The following is a 14441-nucleotide window of genomic DNA, read 5'->3' as shown; positions in this document are numbered from 1 at the left end:
ATCAGAAAAACCGAAAAACAAATTTAGCAAAGTTATAGGACCCAAAATCAACACACAAAAATTAGTAGTGTTTCTATGTACCAACAACCATCTGTCTGAAAAGGAAGTTAAGAAACCAGCCCCATTTACAATAGCATTAAAAATTGCCTAGGAGAATGGGCTGGTGGAGTGGCTCAAGTGGTAGAGTGTCTGCTAGCAAACATGAGGCCCTGGGTTCAAACTCCAGTACCAAAAAAAAAAAATACTTAGGAGTAAATTTAATCAAGGAGAGGACACCAAAAACTGTATACTGAAAACTATAGAACATTGATGATCCATTCCCAGAACCAAACACAAACAACCACTGACAGGTGCAGGATGCCAGCCACAGATCTGTCTGGCAATAGTGTCTGGATGGAATAGACTGTGGCTTGCTCTCTTCCCATCTGCAAGCACCTTTCAGTCTCCTCCACAGCTGCAAGCTCCCAGATTGATCCCCTTGTCGCCCTCTCCTGCCTCCAGGACCAGCCAACACCCTTTTTTGTGGTAAGCGCTCTACTCCCCACCACCTCCACCTCATCAGAATTGTTCCATAGTGGCTGGCAGCTCTGTCCACTTGCCTGGTCACTTGAACCTGCAGGCCTCCTTCACCTGCCTCTCTCTGGGCTCCATTTCAGTGCCAATAATGACTTTGGGCCCCTTCTTCCACAAGGTGGCTGTGCATCTCTCAAAGATTCAATACCAGTGTGATGACCTGGCCCTCTTCCAGGCCCCCTCTTTCCTCTTTCTCAAGTGGGGAAAACCCTGGACACCGTGGAAGCTGCCAAGACCCTGGGGAAGAACTCAGCCAGGCTTTTCTAAATCTTTCAGCCCTGGGTTCAGGCTGCAGACCTCCATTGCAGGGACTTCCTAGAGGAAACTTTCTACACGAGGAGAGGAAGACATCAAGAGGATGGCAGCCACCTGCCTGACCTCAGCAGGTGGTGACCCCAGCCTGGCCAGCATGTGGTTCTCCAAAGGCTCCTGCTTAGCAGACAGGAGCGCCAGAGCCCAGCGGCCCGAGGACTACTCTATACCTGTGGGCATCTCCCTCCAGCTACGAGCAGTTTTTCAAATATTCTGGAGCCCTCCCTAAGCCTTGGACCAAATGAAATAAAGCTTTTTGTGGAAACAAATTGATGAACGAAATTGAATAAGTAAGTAGATATCCTGTATTGATGAACTGGAAGAAGTAAAATTGTTAAAAGCCCATATTACCCAAAGCAATGCACAGATTCAAAGTAATCCCTTCCAAATTTTCAGTGGCGTTTTTCACAGAAATAGAAAAAAGAATTCTAAAATTTATATGGAACCACCAAAGACCCTGTATTCAGGCTATCGCCTAAGCAATCTTGAGTAAAAACAACAAAGCTGAGTGAAATCTTGGAGAGACGCTGGAGACACACTTTGCAGGCATAATCACCAAGAAAAGGCATAACTTTGACTCCTCCACATCTCCAGCCGGCGCAGAGAATCTCCACTTCACGTTAAACGGAGAACCGAGGAGGCCCCCGGGGCCGCCAGTGGCTGGCGCCCATACGGCTTGGGAAGACGCGGACCAGGTGAGCTTCGCGGTACCGCGGTTCCCCCACAGACAAGCCTGGGCCAGAGCAGCATAGCCCCCTGGACAGACTGACCTCCACCCGGGAAAAAAAGAGAAACTGAGTACTAAGCAATAAGAACAGTTAAGACACGCTGGAAAGAGGGTGGGGCGCCCTGAGCGCTGAAGATTGGGGGAAGGGACTCCTTCCCGGGACTGTAAAGAAACGAGCCGGGCGGGCCGGAGAGGCTCTGGTGGGAGCGGGGCATGCGCCCAGCAACCAGGAGCGGGGACGCTTGTGAGAGGAGGGAAGACCCACTTCCCACGTGAACTGTAAATAAACACGCAGGCCTGACAACGCGGGGCAGTGTCGCCTTTCCCAGTGCTTGGAAAGGGAAAAGCCTGTAGCAGAGGCCCCCCTCCCCCGCACAGGAGAACTCTGAGCAAACAAAGCCTGTGGGACCAGGTGAGTGCTAAGCTCACCCCAGAGATCTGCATAAATAACTCCGCCAGCTACAGGCTGAGAGCAGCAGGCAGGCAAGCCACAGTTGCAGATACCACTCTCAGAACTGCCTCCAGACGCTTTTTTTTTCTTCTTCTCCCTACCTTTGATGAGAGAACAACCGAATTACACCTGCAAGCCGAAAAACTTACTGAAACTGTATTGCATTTGAACTGGGGACACTTGGTGGGGCTTTTTTTTTTTTTTTTCTTCTGTGTGTGTGTGAGTGTAGTTTTGTTCTACTTTATGCATCCCCTTTGATGAGACAACTACAGAACAACATCTGAGGCACCAACTCCAGGACTGGAGATTGAGACGGACATCCAAATTATTAAGACTGAAATTGCATTGCATATAAACTTGGAAGTTTTTTGGTTTTTTGTTTTTTTTTGTTTTTTTTAATTTTCTATTTTCCATTTTATTTTAATTCATTTTTATAAATAGATATTACTTTCATATACTTATTTTTTATTTTTTTTATCTTTGATTTTCAATCCTCTCTCTGTCACTCTATTGTCTGTTCAGCTTACTGTCGATTAGTACACTAACACTCCCTGTTTATACCTTTGAAACTCTCTTGTCTGATACCTTGTTCTGCTTTCTCCCTCTTGTCTGTATATTTGTTTTCCCCTTTTCTTTAACTTCTTGCTTTCCATCTCAGCTCACGCTTCCATTCTCAATATTACCATTGTTATTATTACAAGCTAGAAAATACTTAATTACACACAGTACAGGGACAGTAACAACACCAAGGACAATGACAGGAAGACAGAAAAAACAAGGAAACCAGTTTCCCCACAGCAAAAAATTAGTACAGGAACCAGAGGGGAATGAAGAGAACAGAAACTCAGAGCCAGACTCCAACAAAATGAAGATAAACTATGCCAAAGGACCCAATGAAGCCTACAAGAATAATTTAAAAGAAGACATACTACAAGTACTCAATGAGAATTTTATAGAGATGATACTGGATAGGGTCAACCAAAATGTACAGGAGACACTCAAGAAATTCCAAGACAATAAAAATAGAGAATTTGAAAAAGCAAAAGAAGAAATAAAGGAAACCATAGAAGCACTGTATAAACACCAAAGTGAAAGAGAGAACACAATGAATAAATGGATAAATGAACTCAGGACAAAAGTAGACAACAATAAAGAAGAAAACAGCCAGGATATGAAAAACCTCAGAAAAAAGAACGAAACAGATCTGCAAAACAAAACGGAAGGCCAATCCAGCAGAATAGAACAAACAGAAGACAGAATCTCAGAACTTGAAGATGAAATGGTAATTAAAGGAAAAACTGAAGAACTACTAATTAAACAACTCAAGACCTGTGAAAAGAAAATGCAAGAACTCACTGACTCCATCAAAAGACCAAACTTGAGAATCATGGGCATCGAAGAAGGAGAAGAGGTGCAAGCGAAGGGAATGCGTAATATATTCGACAAAATAATAACGGAAAATTTCCCAAATCTAGAGAAAGATATTTCCATACAAATGCAAGAGGCCTCCAGGACACCAAACAGACCAGATCAAAATAGAACTACTCCACGACATATCATCATTAAAACAACAAGTTCAGAAACTAAGGAAAGAATATTGAAGGCTGCAAGAGAGAAAAAACAAGTAACATACAAAGGTAAACCCATCAAAATCACAGCACACTTCTCAACAGAAACATTAAAAGCAAGAAGAGCGTGGGGTGAGATCTTCCGGGCACTGAATGAAAATAACTTCAACCCCAGGATACTCTACCCAGCAAAGCTATCATTCAAAATAGATGGAGCAATAAAAGTCTTCCATGATAAGCAGAAACTAAAACAATATGTGACCACAAAGCCACCATTACAAAAGATTCTACAAGGGATCCTGCACACAGAAAGTGACACCAAACTTAACCATGAAAAGGCAGGCAGCACCAAACCACAGGATAAGAAAAAGCAAGACAGTAGAGAGTAACATCAAGTTAGGTACACACAATCAAACCTTCAAACAACTAAGATAACTAAATGGCAGGAATCACCACATACCTATCAGTACTAACACTTAATGTTAATGGACTTAATTCACCCATCAAAAGACACCGTTTGACAAAATGGATTAAAAAAGAAGATCCAACAATTTGTTGCTTACAGGAGACTCATCTCACCGACAGAAATAAGCATATGCTTAGGATGAAAGGCTGGAAGAAGATTTACCAAGCCAATGGCCCCTGAAAACAAGCAGGAGTAGCAATACTTATCTCTGACAAAGTAGACTTCAAACCTACATTGATCAAACGAGATAAAGAAGGACATTCCATACTAATAAAAGGGGAAATAGACCAAAAGGAAATAATAATCATCAATCTGTACGCACCCAATGTCAACGCACCCAATTTCATCAAACATACCCTGAAAGACCTAAAAGCATATATAAACGCCAACACAGTGGTTGTGGGAGACTTTAACACTCCATTATCATCAATAGATAGGTCATCCAAACAAAAACTCAATAAAGAAATCCAAGATCTAAAATATGCAATAGATCAAGTGGACCTAGTAGATGTCTACAGAACATTTCATCCAACCTCTACACAATATACATTCTTCTCAACAGCCCATGGAACCTTCTCCAAAATAGATCATATCCTAGGGCACAAAGCAAGCCTCAGCAAATATAAGAAAATAGAAATAATACCATGCATACTATCTGACCACAATGCAGTAAAAGTAGAACTCAACAACAAAAGTAAAGACAAAAAACATGCAAACAGCTGGAAACTAAATAACTCATTACTTAATGAAGAATGGATCATCGATGAAATAAAAGAAGAAATTAAAAAGTTCCTGGAAGTCAATGAAAATGAAAACACAACCTACCAGAACCTATGGGACACAGCTAAGGCAGTCTTGAGAGGAAAGTTTATAGCCATGAGTGCATATATTAAAAAGATTGAAAGATCCCAAATCAATAACCTAATGATACATCTCAAACTCCTAGAAAAACAAGAACAAGCAAATCCCAAAACAAATAGAAGGAGAGAAATAATAAAAATAAGAGCTGAAATCAACGAAATAGAAACCAAAAAAACCATACAAAGAATTAATGAAACAAAAAGTTGGTTCTTTGAAAAAATAAACAAGATCGATAGACCCCTGGCAAACCTGACTAAAATGAGGAGAGAAAAAAACCCAAATTAGTAGAATCAGGAATGCAAAAGGGGAGATAACAACAAACACCATGGAAGTCCAGGAAATCATCAGAGACTACTTTGAGAACCTATATTCAAATAAATTTGAAAATCTAAAAGAAATGGACAGATTTCTAGATACATATGATCATCCAAAACTGAACCAAGAGGAAATTAATCACCTGAATAGACCTATAACACAAAATGAAATTGAAGCAGCAATCAAGAGTCTCCCCAAAAAGAAAAGTCCAGGACCTGATGGATTCTCTGCTGAATTCTATCAGACCTTTAAAGAAGAACTGATACCAACCCTCCTTAAACTGTTCCATGAAATAGAAAGGGAAGGAAAACTGCCAAACACATTTTATGAAGCCACTATTACACTTATCCCAAAACCAGGCAAAGACACCTCCAAAAAGGAGAATTATAGGCCAATCTCCTTAATGAACATTGATGCAAAAATCCTCAACAAAATAATGGCAAATCGAATTCAGCAACACATCAAAAAGATTATTCACCACGACCAGGTAGGCTTCATCCCAGGGATGCAGGGGTGGTTCAACATACGAAAATCAATAAACGTAATAAACCACATTAACAGAAGCAAAGACAAAAACCACTTGATCATCTCAATAGATGCAGAAAAAGCCTTTGATAAGATCCAACATCATTTCATGATAAAAGCTCTAAGAAAACTAGGAATAGAAGGAAAGTTCCTCAACATTATAAAAGCTATATATGACAAACCTACAGCCAGCATTATACTTAACGGAGAAAAATTAAAACCATTCCCTCTAAAATCAGGAACCAGACAAGGATGCCCACTATCTCCACTCCTATTCAACATAGTACTGGAATTCCTAGCCAGAGCAATTAGGCAAGAAGAAGGAATAAAAGGAATACAAATAGGTAAAGAAACTGTCAAAATATCCCTATTTGCAGATGACATGATCCTATACCTTAAAGACCCAAAAAACTCTACTCAGAAGCTTCTAGACATCATCAATAGCTATAGCAAGGTAGCAGGATATAAAATCAACATAGAAAAATCATTAGCATTTCTATACACTAACAATGAGCAAACGGAAAAAGAATGTATGAAAACAATTCCATTTACAATAGCCTCAAAAAAAATCAAATACCTAGGTGTAAACCTAACAAAAGATGTGAAAGACCTCTACAAGGAAAACTATACACTTCTAAAGAAAGAGATTGAGGAAGACTATAGAAAGTGGAGAGATCTCCCATGCTCATGGATTGGTAGAATCAACATAGTAAAAATGTCGATACTCCCCAAAGTAATCTACATGTTTAATGCAATTCCCATCAAAATTCCAATGACATTCATCAAAGAGATTGAAAAATCTACTGTGAAATTTATATGGAAACACAAGAGGCCACGAATAGCCAAGGCAATACTCAGTCAAAAGAACAATGCAGGAGGTATCACAATACCTGACTTCAAACTATATTACAAAGCAATAATAATAAAAACAGCATGGTACTGGCACAAAAACAGACATGAAGACCAGTGGAACAGAATACAGGATCCAGATATGAAGCCACACAACTATAAGCAACTTATCTTTGACAAAGGAGCTAAAAATATAAGATGGAGAAATAGCAGCCTCTTCAACAAAAACTGCTGGGAAAACTGGTTAGCAGTCTGCAAAAAACTGAAACTAGATCCATGTATATCACCCTATACCAAGATTAACTCAAAATGGATCAAGGATCTTAATATCAGACCCCAAACTCTTAAGTTGATACAAGAAAGAGTAGGAAATACTCTGGAGTTAGTAGGTATAGGTAAGAACTTTCTCAATGAAACCCCAGCAGCACAGCAACTAAGAGATAGCATAGATAAATGGGACCTCATAAAACTAAAAAGCTTCTGTTCATCCAAAGAAATGGTCTCTAAACTGAAGAGAACACCCACAGAGTGGGAGAAAATATTTGCCAACTATACATCAGACAAAGGACTGATAACCAGAATATACAGGGAACTTAAAAAACTAAATTCTCCCAAAACTAATGAACCAATAAAGAAATGGGCATGTGAACTAAACAGAACTTTCTCAAAAGAAGAAATTCAAATGGCCAGAAAACACATGAAAAAATGCTCACCATCTCTAGCAATAAAGGAAATGCAAATTAAAACCACACTAAGATTCCACCTCACCCCTGTTAGAATAGCCATCATCAGCAACACCACCAACAACAGGTGTTGGCGAGGATGCGGGGAAAAAGGAACCCTCTTACACTGTTGGTGGGAATGTAGACTAGTACAACCACTCTGGAAAAAAATTTGGAGGCTACTTAAAAAGCTGGACATCGATCTACCATTTGATCCAGCAATACCACTCTTGGGGATATACCCAAAAGACTGTTACTCCAGAGGCACCTGCACATCCATGTTTATTGCGGCACTATTCACAATAGCCAAGTTATGGAAACAGCCAAGATGCCCCAGCACTGACGAATGGATTAAGAAAATGTGGTATCTATACACAATGGAATTTTATGCAGCCATGAAGAAGAACGAAATGTTATCATTCGCTGGTAAATGGATGGAATTGGAGAACATCATTCTGAGTGAGGTTAGCCTGGCTCAAAAGACCAAAAATCGTATGTTCTCCCTCATATGTGGACATTAGATCAAGGGCAAACACAACAAGGGGATTGGACTATGAGCACATGATAAAAGCGAGAGCACACAAGGGAGGGGTGAGGATAGGTAAGACACCTAAAAGACTAGCTAGCATTTGTTGCCCTTAATGCAGAGAAACTAAAGCAGATACCTTAAAGCAACTGAGGCCAATAGGAAAAGGGGACCAGGAACTAGAGAAAAGGTTAGATCAAGAAGAATCAACCTAGAAGGTAACACCCACGCACAGGAAATCAATGTGAGTCAATGCCCTGTATAGCTATCCTTATCTCAACCAGCAAAACCCCTTGTTCCTTCCTATTATTGCTTATACTCTCTCTACAACAAAATTAGAGATAAGGGCAAAATAGTTTCTGCTGGATATTGAGGGGGGGAGCGGGAGGGGGTGGAGTGGGTGGTAAGGGAGGGGGTGGGAGCAGGGGGGAGAAATAAACCAAGCCTTGTATGCACATATGAATAATAAAAGAAAAAAAAAAAAAAGAAAAAAGAATTCTAAAATTTATATGGAACCACCAAAGACCCTGTATTCAGGCTATCGCCTAAGCAATCTTGAGTAAAAACAACAAAGCTGGATGCCTCATGCTACCTGATTCTAAATGTATTACACAGCTCTAATAATCAAAACAGCATGATACTGGCATAAAAACAGATACAGTTGTTCAGTGGAATAGGATGGAAAGCCCAGAGATAAACCAACACATTTTCAGTCAGCATTATTGTGTGTGTGGAGGGGGTGAGTACTGGAGTTAGAACTCAGGGCTTCATGCTTCATGCTTGTGAGGCAAGTGCTCTACTGTTTGAGCTATGCCACCCGCCCTTTTGCCACTACACCCAGCTTTTTCTCCTTAAGATGGAGTCTTGCAAACTTATTTTTGCCTTGACTGGCCTGGAGCAGTGATCCTCCTGACCTCAGCCTCCCATGTAGCATGGGATGACAGGTGAGCACCACTATGCCCAGCTATTGATTGAGATGGGGTCCTGGGAACTTTTTTTGCCTAGGCTGGCCTCAAACCATGATCCGCTCAACCTCAGCCTCCCAAATACCTAGGATTATAGGCATGAGCCACTGGTACCCCAGCTACAATCAGCACATTTTACAGTGGGGAAAAGGGTGAGCTCTTTGATAACTGATATTGAGAAAATTGGGTATCCACCTACAGAAGAATGGAATTGGACCCTCATTTCATAAGCCCTAGAAACTACAAAATTCCTGACCTATAAAACATAGGGGACACTCCTTGACATTAGTGTCGACAAGGAATTCTTACAGATGACACCTAAAGCACAGGCAACAAAAGCAAAAATGAAGATGTGGGTCTGCATCAAACTAAAAAGCTTGTACACAGCAAAGGAAACATTAATGTAGCGAAGCGGCAACCCAGAGATTAGGAGAAGACATTTGCAAAATACACATCTGAAAAGGGCCTAATATCCAAAATATGTAAGCAACTCAAACATTTGGGCTACAGGAAAACAAATAATCCCATTTAAAATGGGCGAATCAGACAGGCGCTGGTGGCTCATGCCTCTAATCCTAGCTACTCGGGAGGCAGAGATCAAGAGAACCATGGTTCGAAGCCAGCCCCACAAATAGTTCATGAGATCCTATCTTGAAAAAAACCCATCACAAAAAAAGGGCTGGTGGAGTGACTCAAGGTGTAGGCCCTGAATTCAAACCCCAGTACCACAAAAAATAAATAAATAAAATGGGCAAATCAATGACTGGTGGAGTGGCTCAAGTGGTAGAGTGCCTAACTAGCAATGCAAGTTCCTGAGTTCAAACCCCAGTACCACAAAAAGAAAAAGAAAAAAAATGGGCAAATCTCCTGAATAGACATTTGTCAAAAAAAAAAAAAATACACGACATACACATGGCCAAAAGACATAGGAAAAAAATAGTCAATATCACCAATTATCAGGAAAATGCAAATTGTGTCTACAATGAGCCATCAGCACACATCTGTTAGAATGACTATTATCAAAAAGATGAAAGAGGGCCGGGGGAGGTAGCTTAGTGGTAGAGCACTTGCCTAGCATGCACAAGGCCCTGAGTTCCGTCCCAGCACCACACGCACACATGATGCAAGCATGAAGGAAAGAGAACTCATGAACACTGCTGATGGAAATGTAAGTTAGAATAGCCATTTTGGAGAACAGTATGAAGGTTTACGATGGGATTATGGTACAATCCAGCAATCCCACTTCTGGGTAGATAAGCAAGGGAACTGAAATCAGTATGTGGAAGATACATCTGCACTCCCATGCTTGTTGCAGCATTAATAGCCAAGATACGGAAACAACCGAAGTGATGAATGGATAAAGTAAATGTGGTGAGTACACACGGTGTACGACTCAGCCTTTACAAAGGAGGAAATTGTGTTACGTGGATGAACCTCAGGAAATGCTAAGCAAGAGAAGCCAGGCCCCGCGTCATCTCGCTTACCTGTGGAATCTGAGAAAGTCAAACTCAGAAAATGAGGATAGAATAGTGTTCACCAGAGGCCAGGGATGGGAGAATGGGGAAAGGAGAGATGTTTTTCAAAAGTACAAAGTTTCAGTTAGACAGAAGGATAGAAGCTTTTTGCACAGCCTGGTGACCACAGTAAATAGTAATGTATGGTAGATTTTTAGAGTAGATTTTGAGTGATCTCAGCACAAAGAAATGAAGTATGTGGCAATGAATAAGCTGATTAGCCAGATTTGGCCATTTCCCAATAGATATGTGTATCACAACACAACCTCATATCCCGTAAATATATACACATTGTTACTTGTCAGTTAGAAATGACAACTTTAAGTAAATAAAATCAAGAAAGGAATTATTAAGAACAAAACACTATACTAAACAAAAGGTCACGTAGTATATGTAGCACTGTGAGAGGCTGGTCGGCCACAGGCGAGCACTATGCGAGAGGCGGTGGTCACACTGAGAGGTCCCACTACTAGAGGCAAGTAGACAGAATCTGTTTATAATCTAGATGAACTAAAAAGTTCCATTCTGTGGTCTCACTCTACTTTCCCCAGGGCCAAATGGCATATGACAATGAGCCCCAAACAGTCCTTAGTTTAAAAATTCATTGTTTGGTGTTAGTTTGATTCAGTGCCCCAGAAAAATTAAGAAAGACCTGACCTCACGTTCACTGCAGAATACATCCAGAGGGACATGTTGGCAGAACTCCATGCTTTCAGCACCTCGGATATTTAGTTCTGAGCATCGGCTGCCTTTTTCCCTCTGACTGTCTTTGTGGAGCTGGCTTAAATCTGAATTCCTGTGACCTCCCTCAACAGTTCTTCCAAATGGGGTGTATATAATCTCCACACCTGGTCATGTCTTGCTTAAATAACCAAGTGACAATGACATTGTGCCTCCATTTAACTTGTATGTTCTTACCATTGATAAAGTAATGATCCCATAGAACCCTGCAAGTAATCCACTTCTTTCTGTTTGAACTCAAAAGAATTATTGAAGTTGACATAAATATACCATGAAAGTCCATGTGGCTTTTGTTTGGGGTAGTGTTCAACAATCACAGTGTTCAAGAAGCATATAGCTCAACCTAGAGTGAAGTGCTTTTTATAGCAACCCTACTGTAGATGTGCAAACATGTGGAGGTAAAGCAAATCCAGCAAAATGCCGTCTGTAGAATCCAGGTGGGGTATGTGTGTGTGTGTAGGTATTCACTGTACAATTCTGTCAACTTGTGTCTGTGTTTAAAATTTTTTATAATAAAATGCTAAGAAAACCTCTATCATAGATTTCATGATATGTGATTCTCAACTTCAGGTAACTCTTTGTTTCCCTTTTTGTGGGACTTGGGTTTGAACTCGGGGCCTCGCTTGCTAGACAGGTGCCCTGCCACTTGAGTAACTTTATTTTTTCTGAGTCCTCTATTTAAGGACATTAGTGAAATTTGACTGTGCTAAAAATTTATACTAAGGGTTTTTAATCCTACCCCTTTGGGGATTGTAACCAAGAAAAATAAACCATCTAGGAGTTTTTAAGCACAAATATTTAATCAACCCCTTTCTTACTTTTAAAGCAAGCATGAAGCTACACATAATTTTTATCTGACAAATAAGAGCACAAAATGACTGTCCTTGGTAGCATTAGGGATAGAACCAGGTCACAAAAAGACAAATACTGTCTGACTCTACTTATCTAAGGTCCATAGAGACAGAAAGTAGAACAGCGGGAGCCAGAGCTGAGGAGAGGGTGGAACCAGGAGTTACTGTTTGAAGAGTACATTTTCAGTCTGAGAAGATGAGAAAGTTCTGGAGCTGGATGTTACTGAGGGAGGGATTGTGGCAGTAGATCCATGTAATTCTGAATTTGGCCTGTTACTGTATTTCACAGGAGAAAGACCTTCCTTCTATGGATCAGTTAGCCCAAATGATAGAAGATGATGAAATAAGCCTGAAGGAGAAGCCCAGGAAATACCTGCAAAGAGTTTTCGAGGAAACCATCTACAAAAACCTGGTGGAGAGGAGCATCCTAGACTACCTGCACTATAACCATTACCACCTGCCTATGTACGCGTGGCCCGGCATCATTTAGTTGTGGCCAGGCTCTCCACTTTATCGTTTCCATACATTTAGTTCCTGGAAGTGCTCCATCAACAGACAAGCGCCATCGTGGTTCTGTCAATTCCTTTCCACCTCCACTTAGGTCTGTAGTTTTCTCTTCTTCCAGTAGGTGGCGCTCCGCCGTGCATCTCTATTCTGGGGCAGGGAGCTTTACAAATACCAGGCATGTTCCTGTGCAGAATAATCCACTTTAGCAATAAAATGAGATCATACTGTGTAAAACTTGTTTTTACCTTGGGTGTGATTCTGTTTGATTTCCTGGGATGTTCTGCCGCCAATTTTGTTAGTCCTTGGCATGTTTGCTCAGTCATTCTTGCGGGTGATTAAAAAAAAAAAATCATGTGCCCAGAATGGAAAATGAGTGAACAGATGATAAGAGATTACATCTGTAGCCCAACAGCAGAAGGACTGATTGGGTGGAAAAAACCTGCATGGTCTTTAAAACCAAGGAGGCTACTCTCACAGTAGTTTTTTTTTCTTTTTCCTTACTGCCAGTCATGAGCATAAAGTTACAGAAAAACTGGAATACCCAGGTATTCACACACAGATTTCAGAGTATCATCCTGTAATGAGAAGTTAATCCAATTCATTTTCCTTGATCCTGGGCACTGTGGCTTTGCGGGGGCACGAGAGGGTTCCCGGTATCCGACATCTACAATGTACATTAGAAACCTTCTCTTTTAAATAAAGCAAATTAATTATTCCCAAGAAAACACATGAATTCAGAAACTAGCAGGAACACACAAGATTGTCTTCATTGCTTTGGGTGTCTCTTAGTAGATAGTGTGACATAACTTTTTGACTGACAGGTTTTCATAACATAATTTCAGGTTGCATTCATATTTTGCATTTATGCTAGCATTTCACAAAAGGTGGCACATTACCAGGACTACCCATCTAGTATAAGGACAAGCCAGAGTTGGCATTTCAGAAGTCTACACACACTGTGAACTCTGCTGCAAAACACTGTTATTTAGAATTACAAAGTAGTCTGATGCTTCTCAAAACCAAAAATATTCCAGAATACACAAAAGCAGACAAAAGCAAGTACTAAATGCCACCAATTCCTTCACATGTATGTTTTACACAAATCATGGGTCATTTAGGGGAAGGGCCCAGCATTGGCCATATGGTACAAGCTGTGTAACTTGAGTGGGGAACAATCGCTCCTGGCCCACTCCTCAGAATTCAGACCCAACACATGTGAGCCATATTTCAGGGTCTGGTGACCCAGTCAGCTCAAGCAGCACTCCTCCCTTATCCCTTTCCCTAGAGGATCTGGGTCAAATTCATCAGCAAATGGAGTGAGTGGCTGTGACAGGCCCTGGGACCCTGGCATGAAGATTAACAGAGCAACTTTAGTTAGAGGATCAACAGTTATGACTTTGACGACCAAGTATTACCATAAGAAAGCCCCTAGTCACACAAAAGTGACCCCAAATGACAATGTCATCCTTAATACCAAACCATGCATAAATGCCCTAATAATAGTTTTCCTTTGCCGCCATTTTAAAAAGTAGTTTTGGACTTCCATAAGCATCATGGCAGATTTGGAAATATCTAAAGCATACTTTCTTCTACAAAGGGTACCAGATGATATTATTTTAATCTTTGTCCTATTCTTACAAAGTAATTTCCTGAATCTAAGAATTTTAGCATGTATGGGCAGAGCTCAGAGCTTTATCACTGAAGAATAAATTTACTAAGAATAAGTGAAGATTTCAACAGTTATCAGTAATTGCTTGAAATTGGCTGCAAGAGAATGGAGCTGATGGTAAAGCCTGGCAGGTGAGAGGGCTTCAAAGAGACCAATGTTTGGACTTCTGAGTGGCGAGTCATACTCCCTAAGGTCGGGAGAATGATCACCTAAATCCCTGTGTTTTAAGAATTCAGTGTTGAACTGGGGATGTCTTACGCTCTCCACCTGATCTTAAAATTCCATAGTTTTTAGCAAAG

At 40.7% G+C, this 14441-nt stretch overlaps 1 protein-coding gene across 2 annotated transcripts in view; it reads left to right on the top strand.

Moving 5' to 3' along the window:
* Cfap61 (cilia and flagella associated protein 61) overlaps positions 1-12696 on the top strand; it is a 310679-nt gene extending 297983 nt beyond the window's left edge. For both annotated transcript variants that reach the window (XM_074074242.1, XM_074074241.1), the window contains one exon: positions 12256-12696. In XM_074074242.1, coding sequence (XP_073930343.1) covers positions 12256-12456 — 201 coding nt within the window. In that variant the 3' untranslated portion in view covers positions 12457-12696. The remainder of the gene's footprint in view (positions 1-12255) is intronic.
* Positions 12697-14441: the final 1745 nt, after the last annotated feature.

Source organism: Castor canadensis, chromosome 5 (assembly GCF_047511655.1).
Source record: "Castor canadensis chromosome 5, mCasCan1.hap1v2, whole genome shotgun sequence".
Lineage (NCBI taxonomy): Eukaryota > Metazoa > Chordata > Mammalia > Rodentia > Castoridae > Castor > Castor canadensis.
Note: the sequence above shows the minus strand (reverse complement) of the source record. Positions and strands in the feature narration are given on the sequence as shown.